General features: G+C 34.2%; 1 protein-coding gene across 1 annotated transcript; it reads left to right on the plus strand.

Annotated features, from left to right (window-relative positions):
• The first annotated feature begins 4494 nt into the window (after positions 1-4494).
• LOC115417074 (equilibrative nucleoside transporter 2-like) lies at positions 4495-21499 on the plus strand. Its single transcript, XM_030131050.1, has 13 exons — positions 4495-4599; positions 9201-9261; positions 9347-9425; positions 9704-9861; positions 10707-10846; positions 11423-11557; positions 12439-12536; positions 14128-14203; positions 16125-16201; positions 16369-16477; positions 17198-17283; positions 18076-18269; positions 20306-21499. The coding sequence occupies exons 2-13, from the start codon at positions 9218-9220 to the stop codon at positions 20415-20417; spliced, it is 1308 nt and encodes a 435-aa protein (XP_029986910.1). The 5' UTR covers positions 4495-4599; positions 9201-9217; the 3' UTR covers positions 20418-21499.
• Positions 21500-22527: the final 1028 nt, after the last annotated feature.

Here is a 22527-nt window from a genome sequence, read left to right on the forward strand (position 1 = left end):
GGCCAGGGGTGAAACTTAAACCGAAGCACAGTCTCTGTCTTCCAGTTACCTTTAGGTTCAATAAGGCCGCTGTGAAGTATCATCATGTTTTCTACTGCTGTCCAAGAATTGTAAGAATCTCTAGAGACTTTTCTACTGTCTGTGCATGTCTTTTTTCTTTCCAAATGAGGAATCAAATCTTAAAGCATTTAAAACAGTTCAGTGCCTTTTAAACCTCTGTCAAGTGTCTCGCTGTAGCTCATTTCCCAGCAATATGAAGAGTTTTTATCCAATATGCTTTATATCCAGTGTCTTTCATGAGTCCCTGTCTACAGAATGTATTTGACTTTGTTAGCAGAGAATGTGACTCTTTTATGCTGTATTCCATAAATGTCAAAAAAACATCATGACAGAACTGGCAACAGACAGAATTAATTTACGGTTCACTAAGATTTCTCCAAAAAATGTTGATCTGAAACACAAAATGCAATCTGGGTTAAGTTCTTAGAGCAGGAAAGGATCACAATTTGAAGTGTTTTTCAGCATCAGCAAAAACTGAACAGAAATTAGATGAGGTACATGCTTTTTTTTTTTTACCTTTGCTGTGAGCTTTACTCTCTGTTTCTTTAGTGTGAAATGCAGGCAAGTAACACACAAACTCTACTTTATGAATTATTTATTGTCTCACAGCTCTGGTGTATATTTATTGCAACTCTGGACACTAATATTTTGTTTGTACACAACATAAACTGTGCTCTTTTTAGCAGTAAATCCAATGGAAACAAAGCAATTGTTTCCATTGATCAAGTCTCTCATTTTTGGTGGAAATCACTTTTATATGTTTTAATGATTGGATTTTCTTTGTTTGTATGTAATATGTTTTTACATTTTCACAAATCCCTGCACCCAATCTATGCCATTAATGGATAAACCCTGGATCAGTTTTTACTGGTTAAAGACTGAATTCTAATTTTCAGCCTTTTAATATTGACATCTGTCGCCACCTGCTGGACAGATAGTGTTACTCACATTTGCCACAATTTATATGGGGTCTGTTTTTTTTTTTTGTTTTTTTTTTTTTTTTTTAACTTTAAACACATTCAGACCAGATTAATATTAAGTTCTTAAATTGAAGTAATAGCATTTTCAACTGAATCAAACCTGTTTATCCAGGCTGAGATCTTTTTATTATTTATTGTTCTGTTTTCTAGCTACATAATGAAGGACAGGTTTCCTCATCAAACCCAGAATGTGTCTTTGTTTTGCAGTTTATAAGAGCGCTGTTTCCTCTGGGAGCATTTTCTGATTTTAACAGGACATCAGAGTTTGGTTAAATGGTGTCAGCATCATTGAACACCTCATGCGGGACCATGAATCTGTGCCTTTTCCTATGCAGTATTAATTTGTGTTTCTGAGATTCAGTTCTGACAGGGGTTTAGTCATTGTATTTTCTACAATAAATGGGAATGATATACATTTTTTTTTATCTTTGTCTTTATTTATTTATTTTACCAGTAATCTGATCAAGTGTTTTTTCAAATTCACTGTAATCTTTATACACATTCCATCACAGACAAAAGGACCAGGAAGAAAAAAAAATCATCTCATATTTCTTGCTACCTAATTAACCCTTACAGATCACACTTTATGACAGATCTGTTTACAATCTGAGATAAATAAATGAGTGTTTAATCCTAAATGAACACTTCAGAGAGCAGGGAGAGTATGTTTTAGGTTTTAACCACACATTTATGGAAAAAAAAACACAATCAGATTGTGTTCTGTCCTGTTTTACAAATGACCTGAACATGTAACAGCCGTGAAGATTTGTGTATATTTTGTTTAAAGTCCAGATGAGGTACAGGTCAAAATCTGGCTCCAGACCAAGAATATAGAAAGCTGTGAGAATATCCTTTCTACACTGAACAAAAATATAAATGCACGACTTTTGTTTTTGCTCCCATTTTTCATGAGCTGAACGCAAAGATCTAAAACTTTTTCTATGTACACAAAAGGCCTATTTCTCTAAAATATTGTTCATAAATTTGTCTAAATCTGTGTTAGTGAGCACTTCTCCTTTGTCCTTTGCTGAGATAATCCATCCACCTCACAGGTGCGGCATATCAAGATGCTGATTAGACAGCAGGATTATTGCACAGGTGTGCCTTAGGCTGGCCACAATAAAAGGCCACTCTAAAATGTGCACTTTTACTGTATTGGGTGGTCCAGGGGGGTCAGAAAACCAGTCAGTATTTGGTGTGACCACCATTTTCCTCGCACAGTCTTCTTCATGAATTCTCTGAAACAGCTTTGGAGATGGCTTATGGTAGAGAAATGAACATTCAATTCACAGGCAAAAGCTCTGGTGGAGATTCCTGAAGTCAGCATGCCAATTGCATATTCCCTCAAAACTTGTGACATCTGTGGTATTGTGCTGTGTGATAAAACTGCACATTTTAGAGGGGCTTTTTATTGTGGCCAGCCTAAGGCACACCTGTGCAAAAATCATGCTGTCTAATCAGCATCTTGATATGCCACACCTGTGAGGTGGATGGATTATCTCAGCAAAGGAGAAGTGTTCACTAACACAAATTTAGACAGATTTGTGAACAATATTTGAGAGAAATAAACCTTGTGTGTACACAGAAAAAGTTTTAGATCTTTCAGTTCAGCTCATGAAAAATGGGAGCAAAAACAAAAGTTGTGCATTTATATTTTTGTTCAGTATAAATTCATTTTTGTATATTTTGAGCCACTTTTTATGAGTTCTATGTTTTCAATGTGTGCAAAGTTTTGAACATGAGCAAAAATCCTGATTAAAATCCAGGAAAATAAACATGTTAGTTATAAAAGGTTCCTTCCCCAGTCACAGAGGAGGAGTTCACCACTATATATGTGTTCACTGAATAGAATAGAATAGAATAGAATAGAATAGAATAGAATAGAATAGAATAGAATAGAATAGAATAGAATAACAACCTCTCTGGTATCAGTAAGTGGTTAATAAAACCTTAATTCACATTCAAGGAAGCAATGATGGTGTGTTTAGGTTTTACTCCACAGACTTACTGCGAAAAACATCTGTGCGCCCCCCCCACCCCCCACCCACATTCAGAGTCTTTGATATAAACAGAGTTGCAACACTTCCATAGACTCCTGCTGTAAATAATGGCGGATGAAATTTGGACCCACTTCTGGGTTATGGAAGGGCCGATTGTTCCAAACATTAAGTGCAGCAGTGTCGGAACACATTCATTTCTGTTGCAGATGATCTCGTTATTCCAGCACCAAGTTAATAAGCTATCGTCTTTCAAATTATCAATTGTATTTCCTGTATTAGTGGACATTTATGTTATGAATTCTGTTTTCTTTGGTATGTGTTAGCGTTTGTATAAAGTTATATCTTAAAAAACTGTTACGTTTGATTTTCAGCTGTAGCCCTATAGTTAACTAGCTTGACTTGTTCAGCTGTTGAGATTTAACCACTATAACCACAAATTATGGAGTTTTTAAGATAAGGTAATGTTAGTGCAAATGTTGTTTTTGGTGGGCTTTTTTTGTGGTTGTTTTGCTGAACCTGGTGGTGTTTGGTTGTTTGTCAGCTGAGGTCATGTGCTAATTAGGAGGAGAGTAGCTGTAGAGCTAAGCTCTGCCAATAAAGGTTCATTAAAGTTATTATTCATGAGTTAAAGGAGGTCAAACTTCTGTAACTTGACATTTGTAATATCCGACCCATCTTCTAAGAATTCTATTGAGTTTTGAGTTTGCTAATGTTGAGTTTTTTATAAGTTTAGTGTTCGTGCTAATGCTAACATGCTAAGTTAGCTGCTATGCTATCCGGTGGTTAATGCCTTATCGTGTGTGTTATCAGAGCAGAGCTTGGCAGACACAGTGTTCACAGCTAACCACTGTTTTCTGCTTGTACCACAGTCATATAATAGTAAAAATTAAACATGGTAAATTGTGCATCTCCTTATGAGTACAGTACAGAATGAATGAACTTGTAAAGGTAGCACCACTCATGTAAGTAGCCTACCTGAGCTAACACCAACCCTTCCCCCAAAATGTAAGTTTTCAAAGTAATAAATTCATTCCTTTCAGTGGTCAACCCCACTACTCAAAAGCATAACACACACAACAATACATACAGTAGTGACACAACGGTTGTGTGTGGTTTGATTTGTGTTTTATCTGTTTTTAATGTGTTTGGTTTATGTTTTTATCTGCTGTATGTAAAGTGTCTTTGAGTACCACAAAAAGTGCTAAACAAATAAAAAAAAAACTATTATTATTATTATTATTATTATTATTATTATTATTATTATTATTAGATTTACCATGCTCACTGCTGTCTGTCCCATGAAAGAACATGACAGTGCTCAGTTCATTTGGAACTATTCAGGCTTTCAAGAGCTATGTGATCACCGGATCGGCGACATCAAAGCGTGTCGTAACTCTCTTTATAGGGCTCTGGATAAGCCACACTCCCGGAAGTTGACATGTGTCTAACGCTCATACCGCCAAGACTACTTGAGTCCACGCGCTCTTTCCCACTTCCATTCAAACTTCAGCTGTCTTAGCTCTGGTTATAACCCGGGAACAGTCCGAGTCCACTCACAGGTAAGCCCCGTGTGTCTCCTGTTGATCACTTTTCTTTTAGTCCAGTGTCTTATTTGCTTCGGACAGGTTCTTTACATGAACTTTTAGAACACGTGTTCCTTTAGTGACACCTGTTAAACCCGCCATTATCTAATGGTTGGCGGTTAAATTAAACATTTCAACATTAAATTAAGACAACATTTGAAACTTCGAACATAGTGTATTTAACTTTCTGAACAAGCGACAGTGTCTGAAATAAAGCTTAAATGAATGACTATCAGAGCTGTCAGAAACACAGCTGAGTGGAATATTCACCTGTAATATGTTCTGTTATAGTTTTAGATCAGATATGATGTTGTAAAAATAAAAAAAATAAAGTTCATGGGATTAAATAAAAATAGAAATCAGAGTATCTCAAGGCGCCAGGAGGAGGACTTGGCACAGCAGCAGGTAAATGTGGAAATGTTAGAAATGAGTCAGAGTTCTTACACAGTAACAGAGGGGGGGGGGGGGGGGGGGTAATTACAGACTAGTGATGGGACTTTTGGCTCTTTGAAGGGAGCCGTTCACTGAAAAGACTGGCTCTTTTATATTTATTGGATTATTTTGAAACACCAATGTTTTAATGACTAAATAGGCTACATGTGATGACTGACATTACATTTTAACCCTTTCATGCATGAACTGTGAGAACCTTAGTCAAGATTTTTTTCCTCAGTGTTTTTATTCCTCCTTAGGCATGAAAAGAAACAATGTGATCAAGTTTTTTTTTCTGTGGAGTTACAAAAATATCCATGCATTTAATTTTTGAAGAAAAGAAACATGTTTGAAACCCAATATCAGAAAATGATATGAAAACAATGAAATAAAAACATTTTTAATGCTACTAATCTGATGTCTTCTCACATTTTAACATATTCTATTACTAGTAATTACTCATTTCATGGAGATAATATGCAACAAAAAAAAACCTTGTCTAACAAATAACAATTGATTTACACTAAAGCATGTTACTGCAGATCAGGTTTATCAAGAACAGCAAAGTTACTGTAATGGTATGAATATCAGGGTATGAGATGGTGTGTAAGTGTCCACTGTGTTGGCTGATATGAAATTAAAACAACAAAACCCATGAATATACAAGAGAACAGCTGGAAAATAACTGTCCACCGTAGTGACTTATGCATGAAAGGGTTAAAGGTGTTTAATTGGTGTGGCAGTAAATATTATCTTATTGTAAAAAAGAATAGTTAGTTAAAATTTGTGGACTAAATACATGACATGAGAGGTGACATTAGGCAAATGCTGGAATTTGACCAAAAACATATGGACTAGTCTGTAGCCTAAAAATGAAGAAGAAAATAAAACATTTTCTTATGAAATAACATTTTATTCTCCTCAAAACAAGAACAATAAATGTGTGTAAACATACAGAAAAAATTGCACAAAACACAACAGTGATTAATCGCCGCAGTTACTTAAATACCTGAACTATAGTGCAATTCTCAGAACAAGAACAGTATGTGTGTAAACATACAGAAAAAATGCACTGAACACAAAAGCGATTTATCATTGCAGTTACTTAAATATCTTAACACCTGTCGTGTATTTTCCCTCAGAACAAGAACAATAAATGTGTGTAAACATACAGAAAAAATTGCACAAAACACAACAGTGATTAATCACTGTTATTAATCAAAAGAATAAAAAAAAAATGAACGGCTCTTTACAAAGACTCAGTTCCCATCGTTCATTTCAAAGAGCCGTTCAAAAGATTTGATTCGTTTGTGAACGTCACATCACTATTACAGACAGATTAGTGCAGCTCAAAGCCTCATGGATGAATGACAGCTGATTTAAAAAAAACAAAAAAAAAAACATGACAGACCTGGATCATATAGATCAGGGTGTCCAACTCATTTTAGTTCAGAGGCCATAGAAAGCCCATTATGATGTCAAGTGGGCCAGACCAGTAAAATAATAACATAATAACCTACAAACAATGTGAAGTCCATATTTTTTTCTATGTTTTTATAGTGGAAAAAAGTAAAGTTACATTATAAAACATCTACAAACTATCCTTTAAAAATGTGAATAACCAAGAACAATCAGAAAATTTTAATACAAATACATGCAATTTTAACAGTATCATGCCTCAGCTTGTCATGTACACATGTGCATCACAACTTACAGATCTACAAATACACAAAACATTTATTAACAGATATAATATTGTTAAAATTATACTTCCTTCTCTTAGGACATTTCAGGTTGTTCATGTTTGTTCGGTTATTCAGATTCTTTGAAAGGACAGTTTGTCATTTCACATTTTTACTCTAAAACAAAAAGAAAATTTGTAAATAAAGAAGCATAAATCAGTACAGTAAAGAAAGGTATGACGTATTAAATTATGATTATTAAACAAAAAGAAACTTTAAACGTGTCTAACATAAAAACAACTAAGCAAAATAAGGGAATAAGTGTATAATCAGTATGCTCATGTCTTAATATGGTCATTATTTGGTTTTGTAGGGGTAAACAACATTTCTTTACTCCACAAAAAATACTTCTCAAAAAAGGACCAACATGCAGCACAATTGCATTTTCACGCAGATGACTCACTAGTCATCTGAGTTGCCTCTCTTCTGAATTAGACTGTTTATGAAGCTGCTTTTGAACATCTACAGGCCTTATTGTATTGGTTATAACTGGTTCTTAATGAAAACCGAATTTATAATCTTCTCTAAAAACCTGTTTTCCTGTTAGTTGCCAGTTGTTTTCATACAAGTGAACAGAGGTGATTAGCATGATGAGTGTAAAAATGCATTAATATATGGGACAGGGGATGTGTCCCAAGTCCTATGTATGAAAGTTTATGTCAAATATTACTTAATTGTTGCATTCACTGCCAGAGTTACAGACGGAAATAGCAGGCACAGAAGGTGAAACGAATTGAATGTGATGAAATTAGTGATGAGTCAGTACCTGCCCAACTATGTACTATAAGGTTGTAAAAGGGCCTGCAGCTGTGGTGTATTATATCACAAACTATGCAGCAATAGTGGAACAGGTAGTCAGGTCACGTAAAAGTACTAAATGTACACTGCATGTACATATTCCACTACAAAAGCTCTGTTTTCAAGTCCAAAATATAAAAGTATTATCAGCAAAATAGAGTATGAAAAGTGAAAGCTACTGTGCAGTAAAATGGTCCCTTTCAGTGTCTGGATTTTATTTTTACTGTTGGGTCTGGCCAAGCAAAAGTGAACATGAGGGTCATTTTTTTTTCTCTCTAAATATTTTTGATAACTCAGCTTGAAAGACATATATCTCTAGTTTCTAAAACTGTGTTTATTTAATTTGTACCTGAATTACAACTGAATATATAAGAGAATATATGAGAATACAGTGTAAATTAAGAACAGTAAAGGTTGTAAATGAATGTATACAGCAGAAATTCAGAATGTAAATAGCAATGTGTAAATACATATGTTCAAAATATATGCCTGTCTAATCTTATATTTCATAATAAATACTATAATGATTTTGCATGTTATTTATTATTTAAAAAAAAAAAAACAGCAGAAAGATGTGTATTAAATGTAGTAATGAAACATATATGGTTAAAGACTGATAATTTTATCAGAATCTTAATAAAATCTGTAATTATTATTCTGATGCATCATTCTGGACAAACGCCTCACTCCGTTACTTTTTTGGATTCTCACTCCGTTACCATGAATTAATATCTTTTAAAACTAAAATTTAAATTATATCAGTTTCATTTTCAGATATAATGTACTCTCATATATCAAGAAAAGTGTGGTATGATAAGTATTTGCACTTTCCTTGAGGAACAGCACTTTTTGGCATTTTGTCCAAACCTTAAATAACTGCTGTATGTTTTTCCTCACTCTGTTACTTTGTCATTGATGATTAATTCATGTTTTTGTGAAATATTTGGTTGTTATTCCTTAATGGCATGTTAAAGTAGTTGCTTAGACCTACAATTTTAACTATTATGGTTGCTGCTAAATTCATTTTTAAAAACAGATATGGAATGATTAGTATTGCTGCACAGTGCTTTCTCACTCCAATACTCACTTGGCCACGCCCTGTTGCATTAATTAATTAATATGTTTGATAGTTCATCTTTCAGTTCATCACAGATGTTAAAATGCAACACATATGGAAATAGACGTTATGTATTTATCAAGGAAAGTACCACTGACATACAGGGTCCTGGTCAAAATGAGAGCAACAAATGCAGAAAACACTAAATACATAAAAATAACATTAAAAAAATTGAAAAATTAGAATAAAACAGAGGTAACAGAAACCATACTAGTGATACCCATAGCTCACAGCTTCTACAGAGTAAAGCACCCACAGGTTTCTTTCTTTAACAGTACATAATATAATGAAGATAAAAATTTGAGATAGCTTTAAAAAAAATTGGCACCATTTAACAGAGTTTCATGGATTTTTTTATACATTAATAACAATGAGAAATATGACAGAAAAAGAAAAAAACTGCTTCAGGATGTACAATAAGAATATACTAAAAATCTATTTAACAATGTCTCTGTGTTGAAAATGTTAACATAGAGCTTTTTGTGTAGAACCAGAATAAAACAGAATGTGGAACGAGAAGAAACAGAATCAGACTCCACCTGTCGACCAGTGAGTGTGATATTTGCATTTCAGTCATAATTTGCAGTATTTCATCGCATGTACAGTGCATGACTATTTTTTATTTCATCCACAGTGGTCAGGTCAGCCTCATCATCTTCATCCTTGGACTGGGAACTCTTCTGCCCTGGAACTTCTTCATGACAGCCTCCCAGGTTTCACACCTTTTATGATCATGTAAAAGAGAGGAAACATCCATGAAATACTAAGAATCAGGCTCCAAAATTTAAGTCAGATAATAAAAAGTGACAGCCATTGTTAGATTTTGGAGCTGTTAAGTTAAATCTAATGTTTTTTTGTGTTTGTTTGTAGGATTTGTGACAATAACTTAAGTACAGACAGAGGGAGAGAGAGCGATATGTTTGTTGCGCTCGTCTTCAGTTACTGAGTTAATTTTTGTGTAATCGTTCTCCTTTTTCTCTCCTTGATAAAGTATTTCAACGAGCGTCTCATGGTGTCACCCCACAACGTCACCTCTAACTCTACATCAGGCAGCACCACTAAGAACTACAACTATGACAGCTGGATGGCTTTGCTTTCCCAGCTGCCCCTGCTGCTGTTCACCCTGCTCAACTCTTTTCTCTATCAGTGGTGAGTGTTGGGGAAACAGATGGACATGGTGTTGTGATCAAGACCAGACTAGATTCACAGTGAGGGAATTAAACAACCAGGTTTTACAGTATGGTCAAACCAGTTTATTGTCTTACGTAACACTGATATAATAGTCTTTAAAGTGGCTGTGAGCAGTATTTGTACTTTTGAATATTTAAAGGATTCTAATCATTAAGGTGTTTAAAATGTAGAGCTCTGGAGTTCTACCAAACTGATAAATAAAGCTGACTTTAACTTTAAATCATTAGTTTGAGAAAACATCCAGGAGGCTTACGTTTCTCATAATTTAAAGTAGAGGTCGACCTATAAATCATATTGACTGTAAAACTTCAACCTTCAACTTTATTTATCCTTAGAAAAGGTAATTGGGTGTGCAGCAGAGGTCATAAACACATGAACACGTCCACAGAAACAGCACCACCAGATGCCACCACAAAATACAACCGTAAAATACAATTAAAACACTCAGATAATTAAGATTTTTTTTTTATGCAGCAGTATAAATGAAATTATTAACACATGTATACATAGTACTCTTTTGGTGCCTGATCAAATATCTTCTAACATTTTTACAACGAGAAGTAACGCAACTTATTTGTTTGACCATTTACGTTGGCACCACACAGCTATTATATACTCTTGAGTAGTTTTTCATATTGCAATATATATCGCAGGGTTGAAAAAAATCACAATGGCAGTTTTTTCCAATATCAAGCAGTCCTAATTTCTTCCTTATTTATTAAAAACTTATTAGTGTTTCTGTTATAATGAACTAAAGTGAATGTTTTTTGTTTTTTTGTTTGTTTGTTTGTTTGTTTTCTCAGGGTGAGGGAACGTATCCGAGTGGCTTTCAGCATGATTGCCATCTTCCTCCTCTTCTCCCTCACAGCCTGTCTTGTCAGAGTCGAAATGCTGCCTGACACCTTCTTCAATGTCACCATGGCAACCATCTGGTTCATCAACAGTGCGTCAACATAAACATTATGAAATGGTCAACATCTTGATCTGTGTATAGCATTCAGTTGACAGATATTCCAAATATTCTATGTTCTGTTCATTGTTTTCTTCTTATTTGACCTTATTTTGAACTTTTTATAGAACTTTACTTTTTTTGGAAACACTTTTTTGGCATTTATGTTGTACAGTTTCAAATTTAAACAAGTGTATAACCCCAGCTGTAATAGAAGTATCCAATACCACTATGCAAATGTTAACACTGCAAAATTCCGCACACAAGAAATGAACTTAAAACAGTAACTTCGAAAGTTTGTTTCTCATACCAAATCGAGGAACATTTCTGGTGTGTATATAATATTTACTAAATCTGTTTCCTTTGTACATATTAGCATTTTTTTTCTGCACATCAGTTGTTCAACTTCTAAGTGATGAAACTTTTTTTTTTTTTGTAGCTTGTTGATGTTTTTGTGCAGGAATTAAAAATGCTGATTAAAACACCCGGATGATAATACACCAGTATAAATATATGTATTGTTATTGTAGAATATGTGGTTTGTTGTTTAATTCTTGTTTGTTGTTGCAGGCTTCAGTGCGGTGCTGCAGGGCAGTCTGTTCGGCGTTGTCGGCCTGTTTCCTCCTCGTTACAGTACTCTGTTTATGAGCGGTCAGGGTCTGGCCGGGATTTTTGCTGCAATCGCCATGCTCTGTTCCATCCTCAGTAAGTACCTCTGACCTCCACTCATGCCTTTTTTTAAAACCTGACATTTTATTCCCATTGTTTTCAGCTTTTTTTTTTTTTAATGAATGACCCATATAAATGTCTTGCATATGGGTTACTCAGTGTTCCATCAGATCCGTCAGTGTGGACTTTATATTTAAAACTCATTGCATAATATTTGACTCATACTTCTTCTTTTAGCATCTAATTTACTTATTTCTTTACTAATCCTTTACCTTTTGTCATCTAGTCTCTGTTTAGCAAGTATTTTCCCCTCATCTGGTGGTGTATAGTAAAATAAATGAAAAAAAATTAAATACTAGTTAATATCAGATCCTTAAAAAGTCCTGAAAATCAGTGAATACATTAGTCTAAAAGTGCGGCTTTAATTGTAGTTTAAATGTTTCAAAAGTTTACAAATGCTTCAGAAGTCTTCAAATATAGTCTTAAGTTGTTTTTTCTGACGTTAAAATTAAAATCTCAAAATAATTAAATAATTAAAAAATATATATACATATTTTATAGATAGATTGATAGTTTTATATTGTGATAAATATCATTGCATTAGTTAGTTTTGTTTAAATTGTTTTATTTGCTTCCAAAATGCCTCAGAGATGGTTTTAACTTAATTTCTCTCAACATTGATTTTAAATTTTTTTTATATCCATGACTGTGATTTTAAATGTTCTACCTCTAGATAACTAAAATATTTTTCGAGTTCTGAATGTAAATAAAAATTTTGTACCACAGCTAACCGTCTACTTTCTTCACATCTCTAATTCTCAAATCCAATTGGTATATATGTTTACTTTACAATAGTAGAAAAAAAATCCTGTTTAACTGTGGACTTGAACGAAGCTTAAATGTCTGTTTGTGTGCAGGTAATGCAGAGAAAAGCTCAGCGGCGTTGGGATACTTCATCACTCCATGTGTGGCCACTTTGGGAACTCTGTTCTGTTACCTGCTGCTGCCTCATCTGGTGAGAACAGACACACACTCCAACATTTTGCATCTATCTATCGTTCTGATCAGTGTGACGATGAATTCAGTCCAGAGTTCATTTAAACTGAGGTCAGCTTCAAGGACACTGCTACTTTATAAACCGATCAGATCAGGTGGTAAAAGAATCAGAATCATCTTTAGATTCAGCTTTAGTTGAAAGCTTTTAGAGCTATTAATCGTGCGCATTCTGGCCAGAGAAACACAATCCTCAAAACGCCTGATTTTACAGGGTTCCTGCTGGGTCTTAAAAAGTATTAAAAGCTTTGAATTTACAAATCTGCATTTAATACCTTAAAAAAAGTCTTTAATAGGTATTAAATTTGATATGGTAGGTTTTAAGTTACGTTGCCATAAACTTGTTTCAAATGTGACAGGGAAATGTCCAAACTAGAATGAAAGTAATGTTAGTCTACTCAGTTCCACCCGTTCCAACCCAATAGTTTATTTTGAAATCAGGAACCAATTATTGCTAACTTTGCAGAAATGGTCACGGAACAATCAGCTCAACACGTGCAGCTTTTAGACGTGTGACTAACTGACTTTGGGAACTTTAAGGGATGACTCGCAAGTGAAATGTAAGTATGGGGAAGTGCAGATTTAACTAGAAAAGCACTCTGAGAACGCAGACCTCCACCAAGGCAGATCAGCCCTCCTCTGCCCTCCCCGATCACCACCAAAATTGAATCATTTGTTCCTTGTGCCATTATCAACTTTTCCTGAAAATTTCATCAAAATTCTTCCATAACGTTTTGAGTTATCTTGCTAACAGACAGACAAACAAACAGACAAGTGGCGAGTGGCGGGGAACAGCTGTAAAATGGGCTTTAAATTCTGTGTAAGGTAGTCTTAAAAGATCTCAGAAAGTCTTAAATTCAACTTGTAGAGACCTGTGGGAACCCTGTTTTAGATTTGTCAAAAACATCTCTGAATACAAAAGACGACGGCAGGTCCAAGGCTCTGGGACACTCTGCCCCTACAAATCACATGAGCACAGTCCGTTTAGCACTTCCAATCTGTTTTAAAGACACATATACTGTATTGGCATTGGCTTTTACAAGTGTGTGACTTTTATTTGTTTTATCTTCTGGTTGTGTTTTAGATGCTTCTCGTCCTATTATTGTTTGGCTGTTTTTATCAGTTTGTGTATCTTATATTATTATTTATTTTTTATCAATATATTTGTACAGCACTTTGGGCACTTTGTGTTGTTTTAAATCTGCTAAATAAATAAACTTGACCTCGACCTTTATTTGCCAAATACAAAAACACATACAAGGAATTCTTTACCAGTAGATGTTGTCTCACTAGTAGATTATAAGTACAAGATATAATAAAGAATGTAAGGACAGTAAACTAAAAAAAAAAAAGAATCTATATGCATGAAGACACAGTATTAACTTATACTGAGAGAATTTATTATGTTTAGAACCTTATACTCTGAAATGTTAGGCCTAAAAACTGTGTGACGTCCTCTAGTAGAGCTGTGTAGTTAAATATGGTATTTGTTACTCCACATCAGATGTTCTTTTAGAGAGCAGATCTGACTGTGCTCTTTGTCGACTTTGCAGGATTTTGCTCGTTTTTACCTGAACAGAAGTCAGTCTGTTGAAGTGGGGACGAAGCAGGAGCTCCTCAGCAGCACAGGTTGGTTTTAGAAAGTCTGCAGCATGAAGACGTTACATCACAGCTGATTAATAAATGTCTTCTGTAACATTCGCCACACATTATTACACATTGCAATATTACCATATCTGTTCCTGTTTTGTTCCATTATGCGCCTCTTCACCTTTCTTCATCATTACTGTATTACACTACCGCCGTTAATGTCAGTAGCTTTGATCTACATCTTTTATATTCTGTTATAGTTTATCTTTTAGACCACTTTATTCTATTTTTACCTCATTAACTCACCGGACAATAGGTCATGAGCTTTTGTGAAGGCGCTGTGTCCGTCGTCATCTTTTGTAACAATTACTTCAGACATTTTCTCCGACTAAGCTACTGGTTGGATTCATTTAAAATTGAATATGCATCTTCCTTGGGACAATGTCTACAAAGTTTGTTTACAGTTTTGAGATTTAGATTTTTGACATTTTTTGATAACATTTTGAAACATTAAATATTTGTCTTTACTTGTAATGGGCCATATTTTGATGGTTTATAACATAGAAATGGTTAGCGATATCAATATAGTTATTACTGATCACTGATACGAAGTCATATATGGACTTTCATTTAAGTAGTTGAGTTAAGTAAGGTAAGACTTTATTTGAATTCAATTGAACTTTATTCTCGACTCACGGTCCGGTAGACAGAGAAACACTATATAAACGGAAAAAAAGAAACAATTAAAGAGTCACTTTAGCGAGACAGCTATACCAGTGCCTCCACATCCTGGACTGGTATCCCATCATGGGGAAATTTCACAGTTAGCAGCAGCAAAAATACAACAAGCAAGTGCAGATAGAAGGACAGGTAGAAAAGTTCTCCTCCAGTGAAAGTACCACCCACTTCTATTGGGAGATTGATCTCCTGCATCAACACCACAGGACTCTAACATAGCAGCAGAACTGACAACCTCACAAATTCAACTTGTTATTGATTCTTGATGGAACATGCCGGTAAAATACTGGGACATTGGTCCTATTTATTTAATTGCATAGCATTTTAAATAACAAGGTATGAGAGAGTATTTTAATTCTCTGTGTGTCCTGTGGATCTAGCAAATTGACATTAAAAAAATCTTTAGGTCTAAATTTCCCTGCTATTCCTCATTGATCAGTTTTGTCATTTGTACTCACATATGTGGACTGGAATGAGCTGAACCTAGTTTACCCCTGATCATGTACAAGCCTGAGAGTATGTGCATCATGAGGCACCTTAAATGCTGAGCTGAACCATGTTATTTACACTGATTGGCCGACATAGGACTGTATAATTGTATCCTTTAATTAATTTAATAACCTGTGCTCAGCTGCATTTGAAGAGTTCTTATTCATCAGTTCAGATCTGCAACGTTTCTTTTAAGCTTAAAGTTTTTATCTGTTTTATCTATTTATCTGTTGTTGTTTTTTTCTCATGCATATACTTTTTTTTGCTTCCCTGATGTAATGCTTTTAATGTTTTATGTAAAGCACTTTGAATTGTCTTGTACATGAAATGTGCTACAGAAATAAACCTGTCTTGTCTTGCCTTCCCTTAATTATACTTTTCTTTTCTTCTTTTGTTCAGACAAGGTATAGTTTTGAAAGTTTTTGAACCTTGTCTGAACAAAAGAGAAAAAAAAAGTGTAATTAGATTTAACAGAAGACAAAATGAACATCATTAGCCTGTATCCTTTAATGAAGTACTGTTTGTTTTTTGTTTTGTTCTTTGTTGAGGTTTTGTTTTGTTTTTATATATTATGGTCATCTAGGTTACTGATTTTATATCTTTTCATATTCGAAGGCATGTTGTATACATGTAAGCTGTGACTGACAAAAACTCCATTAAATAAGTTGGAAAAAAATTAAATCTTCGAAGAAATAACAGTACCTAATATCTGTTATTATTCTTTCTCTTCAAGACAAAAAGCTTTTAGATAAAGAGAAGGAAGCAGAGGAGAGTCAGGAGCGCTCGTCTGTCCTGGCCGTCTTCAAGAAGGTAAATATCTTCACGACAAAAAACTTTATCCTTTATGTCAACTCGTCCAGGCGAGTAAAGAAAACTGGTATTCATGACGCAGTTTCCTACATCCTGTTGTAATGGCTGTGAATATTGAAGAGATTATGCTTTTCTGCTTCTTTAATAAACCTCTGTGTGTTTTTCAGATCTGGTTGATGGCTTTATGTGTGACATGTGTGTTTGCCATCACTCTGTCGGTGTTTCCTGTCATCACAGTCCGAGTTCAGACCGTCTACAAGGAAAACACCGCCTGGAGTAAGAAACCACAGTGTTTAACAAATGAAGCTTTAAAGGCGTCATATTTTGCTAAACCTACTTTTATTAGTCTTTGGTTCATTTATTTGTGTATTTGGTCCATAATAGTTCCAAAAGTTTGAATTTGAACCCTCCAGGTGCTGCAAGGCTATCTTTATATGCATTTTGGCAAAAATCAAGTGGATTTCTACAACCTGTTTTAATTCTTTCTTAATTTGTTACGTCTATAACTAGTTACATCACGACATTTCCACTTATAAGGTCAAGACTTCCGACGAACATTTCTCTGAGTACGCCATAATTGTTTGTCAGCAGCAGTGGTTGTAGTCCGTACTGAAAATATGTCCAAACTTTGAGCTGATTACCTAAAATGTTCAGTTGTTGGTTGAACGGGACAGAGCAGCACAGCCAACAACCTGGAGGGGGTGGGGTCTAATGGGGCTCATGTGCATTTAAAGGGCCAGCGCTGAAAATGACCTTTCTGGTGTCATTACTCAGAAATAGGGTTGAAGATAGACCTGTGGAGTTGAATTAATGAAGAATTCAGACCCAAGCATAGCATTTACAGTTTATGTAGACCACAGGGAAGTGTTTTAAAATGTATAATTCCATTTTAAAAAAAATAGCAAAATATCAATCCTTTAAAGGGTGGGTCTGATGAGGTGATTTGCTTGTACTTCCTGTCACTCATGTATATGTGTCACTCCTGTGTTGTTGCAGATAAAGTCTTCACCTGCGTTTGCTGCTTTATTGTTTTTAATGTCATGGACTTGGTTGGACGCAGTGCACCGTCTATCGGCCAATGGGTGAGCAAAGAAAAATCCACTCTGAACTAATGGGTTATTTTAAATAAGATGCTGTCACAGCCATTTAATGTAAATACTTTTTTTAACCATCATTTTCAGAGTATAAAGAATTATGGTCAGAAGTCTGATAATGTGATCAATAACTAGAACAAGTGATTATATTGACAAAACTGTAACCAGGAAGATTAGTTTATTTTCAAGAGCACAGTTTAACTCTGATGTGGATCATATTTTCTCATTTTAAGAAATGTTACTAAAACCCAGGCATGTTCAGTCCCATAAGTGTTTTTTATTTATTTAATGATTGAGCAATTTTTTATTTAATTTAACACAAAAAAGGCAAATCCTAACAGAAACTGAAACCAAATAGTATTTCACTATTATTACTTTATTCATCATTATTGGAATTTTTCATTCTTTTTGTTTTTTTTTAATTGACCAGTGACTCTGTTCCATTTACAGCAGTTACAGACAAAAGTTCCGTACTAATGGGGTCAGATCCTTATCAATCATTTAATCAGTCATTCAGTCAAGCAATCAATTGTTTAATTGACTGTACTTTTATTGATTTATTTCTTCATTTAAAGTCTTGCTGAGATCTGAATGAGACTTGTGTTAAAATGTGTTTAAATACATGTTAAAAAATATTTACAGTATATAATTTAAATAAATGTTCCAATAACTTTTGAAAGATTGGTCAATGATGTGCAGGACCTGATCATTCTAGTAGAGTATTAATATCAAATCCATAACCAAAATGCTTAATGTGTTTTTTGTGTTTGTGTTTGGTAGCCATCGAAGGACAGCCGTCTGTTTCCTGTCGCTGTGTTTTCTCGTCTCATCTTCATCCCTCTGCTCATGCTCTGTAACGTCAAAGACTCCAAAGTCGTCATCTTCAGTCACGACGTGGCCTTCGTCGTCATCATGTCTCTGTTCTCTTTCTCCAACGGATACTTGGCCAGTCTCTGCATGTCCTACGCTCCACAGTGAGTCTAAGTCTCTCAAACACGAGTAACAATTCTTTTTTTTTTTTTCCAAAGAGTTTGTCTTACAGTCACACAAACCCTGAATGTTCTGTTGTCATAGTGATATTATAACACTGTACATCCTCAAATAGTGACCGAGGCATTTACTTCGCTCAGCTGCAGAAGGTTCCAGACCTTTATTTGTATTTGATATAGAAGGGAGAAGGTAGAAGTGATCGGATTTGACAAGAAACCTTTAACCTCTAACTTTATTACACTTTTAATACAAACTCACCAGTTCCTGGACCCTTCCGTATTAAAAGCCCTCAGTGGGTAGAATCTAGTCATTGCTTAACAGAGTTTATATTGTGTAAATGTTACTCCTAGAAATGATAGTTTTGCTGTAATATTCAGATGCACACACCTGCAGTGACTGAGACAATAACTCTTCAGGTCAGTGATCCAGATTAGGGGTTCTACGTGTCCTTTAGACCAAATATACTGAAAAAAGAAAAGAAATTACCGTAATATTTACCTTTTTACTGACGTTTGCTGGCAACAAGATTCTGGTAGAAAATATTTCTGGCATTTTATATCATGTTTTTTGCGCAGGTCTGCCTTATTTATTATATAGTTAAACATCTTATTACATCTTTTGTCATTTTCATCCTCCAGTTCTTTGTTTTCATTTCTTTGTATCTTGTATTTTCATCTTGTTGCATCTTTTACACTTTTCATTTGTCTTTTTGTCATCTTCACCTCCATGCATCTATCATGTCATAATCATCTTGTGTCTTTTACGTCAATTTAATATTTTTGTGTTTTTTGCATCATTCTTTTCGTGGCAGCATTTCCATCTCTGGTACCTTTTCTGTCATATTTTAAGGTTGTTGCGTTTTTAATGTCTTTCTTTTTTGTTGTTACTTTTATGTAATGATCCATGTTGTGTCTTTGTATATTTCATCTTATTGTGTCTCTTGTGTCATTTTTGTCTTGTTTTTCATTGTTCTTATTTTTTACTTGCGTGAATTTATTTTCGTATCAAATTTTTTTGTAAATGGCCATTTGCTGGCCCCTTAAAAAAAGCTCGACGACCCTTTATTTGTTCCACTGTTTTAGTGCGGGAAAGGCAAATATATGTAACAACAAACTGGGTAAAAAAAAATTGCAGCATTAAATTGGTGAATGTATAAAATGAAGGCAGTAGAAATTGTGCTAAACTCCATTTTATTTATTTTATTTTATTTAAAAAAATTTTTTACCAACATTTATTTATTTGCACATGATTACAGACAATTTTTATTTAATAAAATACTGCATGGTCATAGTGGCTTTACATCACATCTCCTTATGTGACCAGATGTAATTACTAAAGTTTAGTTATGACAGTTATAGTTTAGTAACTAAACTACAAATTTTTGGACTGAAGTTCCCTGAAACCTCAAGTAATTTATGTTTTTTTCCCTTGTGGTTTTAAATATAATTCCTAATATCTTTTTTTTTGTTGTTGTTTTAAATGTAAGCTACCTTAAGCTGCAGACTCTGGTTTTTTTGTTTTTTGTTTTTTCATTCTTTGTTTATTTGGAAAACCTTGTTATACAAAACTTCCCTTTCGGGAGCAATTCCAAGATTTTTAGTTGAATATAGAACAAGTAAAATAAAGAAAAAAGAGTGGGCTGGAGGACAAGGCTTACTCCGCTACTTCATCAACAAGATGAAACACATTAAGGTGTGTATGCTTACATTAACCTAAACAGAAATGTATATCATATAACTGTTTTCACATAACCAATGTATTCAATTTGCATCCATTACAAATTTAACAGTTTGTCCATTTTAACCAAATAGTGAAAAATGATTCCCTTTGACCCTTAAAACAAAATGTCAACTTCTCCAGAACGTAAATGTCCTGTACGATATCGATCCATTCTTCCGTTGTGGGTGCTTCAGGTTTTAACCATTCTCTAGTGATCTTTTTACTTGCTGCCAAAAGCATTAACAACAGTTTTTTTGATGCAGACTCTGTTTTAACTGTTTTTAATGTGTTTGTGGTTCAGGTTTGTGCGGTTTAAGGACTGTGAGACGGCTGGGACTCTCATGACCTTCTTCCTGGTCCTGGGTCTGGCAGTGGGAGCATCATTTTCCTTCCTACTGGGAATTCTGGTGTAGACAACAAACTAATCTCATCTTTACTGGGACATGGGCAGTTAAAACCAAGTCGGAGCAGCTCATTTGAGGACTGACTATAAAAATTAGGGATGCACCAATATCCTCCAAATATCAGTACCAGTCATTTCACTGACGGCAGAAGCAGAGATTGATACTAACGGTTGTTCATAGGATTGAATTTGTGCTCATTCAGAGATAATGTAAAGAAGGGCTGAGAGACTTTAAACCATTTTTATATATAAGGAAAATAAATAAAAAATCAAACAGAAAATAACATCAGTACTGGTGGATCCCTAAAAAAAATGCATTTACAGTTACAATTAGAACCATTAGCATGATGTTTAATAAGAGAAGGAGAAGAAGAGGAACTGTTTATTTAACATTTTTTTATTTTCAAACTTCAAATGACAGAAGGATTAAACAGATAGCCATTTAAATGATCAGACGATGAACAGATTATTAAAAACTATTTATAGTTTGACCAAAATACAATCTGCACTTTTATTGAAGGGACATAATAGGATTATAGTTTATTTTTCAGATGTGTTTGTTTTTGCCTTTTTATTCAACAGCTGCAGATGAAGAACCCCCCCAACCCCCTAGGCCAAAACACTTTCACATTAGTCGCACTAGTGAAATGTTTTACATTATTTAATGCAGGTTAGAATATCTCCTGTTGTCCATTTTTTATATAAACCATTTACAGAGAAGTTTCTCTTTGTGTTAAATGTTGGGTTTTTTGTTTTTTCTGCATGAACAGACTGCACTGAAATGTTGTTTGACTCCTTGCTACTGTATTTAAAAACTTAGGTTTGTTTTGTTGTGCTTTTTTGTGTTGGTCTGGGGTTTTTTATTGTCTTTTTATATTTTTATTAAAAACTACTGAATGAATTTCTTCAAAACATTTTTTTAAATAAGCCACTTATTTTCATTTGATACTGAGGAAATGTGGAAGATTTTTCCTAAAGTTTGCTTGCTATTTATGTTTTTTATACTTCGCTTTTGTACGTTTATTTTTGGACAATGAAAATCACGTCCAACAGAATTGTAAATATTCAAATAAAGAATATATGCCTACTGCGTTCTATTGTATGACTAAACTTAATTTCATTTTAAGGGGGGAAAGAGCTAGTTTTGTAGGTAGTGTTCCAAATCATTCAATAAATGTTTTCTGGGACAAAAAAAGCATTTTGTGATAAATGTTAATAAATATTTAAATGAAGAAAAAAAAACCCATCCAGTTGGTTTGTCTTTTTAAGTTTTTCATATTTGCAAAGAAATGTCAAAGCTATATTCATCAAACAAAGGCTACAACTATTAGATATTTTCAGTGTCAATGTACTGATTGATCAAGTAACCATGTTGTGAAAAAGTGACGCCAAATATGCAAATGAATGTTTTGTATTTATAGATAGATGGATAGAAAGAGTTTTGGTTGAAAATGGGTCTTTTTTTATTATTATTTAGACCACTTGGGTAGTGTTTGATACATGTCATAAGAATTAAAAAGGCATTTTATGGATCTTTTGTTGCATCCATTTCACATATATGTTCCTATGTATCATGTTCTCATACCACCACATACAAACTGTCCTAATACTATGCTTTTACTTTGCTAGATGTTATAGATTTAGTTTAGATGTCAATAACAGAACACTGTTTTAAATTTTCCCCTTCTAAACATCTCATGATTTTATTTCAGTAAATATTATCTTCTCTCTGTCATTAGCCATGATGATGATGATGAGGCCTGGGGTTTAACCCTGTTTATGAAACTGGTCATAAAGTCCAAACTGTCTCCTCCTCCAGCAGAAACAACTGTAACATGATGTTTTCTATTAAAACTATTAATGATTCTATGGTCAGTCATTTACATATATGTTCCCATGTATCATTTTCATTCCACCACATACAAACTGTCCTAATACTATACTTTTTACCTTAACAGATGTTACCAATTTAGTTTAGATTTCAATAACGGAACACATTTTTTACATTTTTCCCCTTCTAAACATCTCTTTGGTCATGAAGTCCAAACTGTCTCCTCCTCCAGCAGAAACAACTGTAACATGATGTTTTCTATTAAAACTCTATTAGTGATACTACGGTC

The sequence above is a fragment of the Sphaeramia orbicularis genome, chromosome 1 (genome assembly GCF_902148855.1).
Source record: "Sphaeramia orbicularis chromosome 1, fSphaOr1.1, whole genome shotgun sequence".
NCBI lineage: Eukaryota > Metazoa > Chordata > Actinopteri > Kurtiformes > Apogonidae > Sphaeramia > Sphaeramia orbicularis.

Coding starts and splice junctions, on each gene's coding strand:
- LOC115417074 (XM_030131050.1), top strand. CDS start 9,218: ATGTGGAACGAGAAGAAACAGAATCAGACTCCACCTGTCGACCA. Junction 9,262..9,346: donor CAGACTCCACCTGTCGACCA/GTGAGTGTGATA, acceptor TTTCATCCACAG/TGGTCAGGTCAGCCTCATCA. Junction 9,426..9,703: donor TCTTCATGACAGCCTCCCAG/GTTTCACACCTT, acceptor TCCTTGATAAAG/TATTTCAACGAGCGTCTCAT.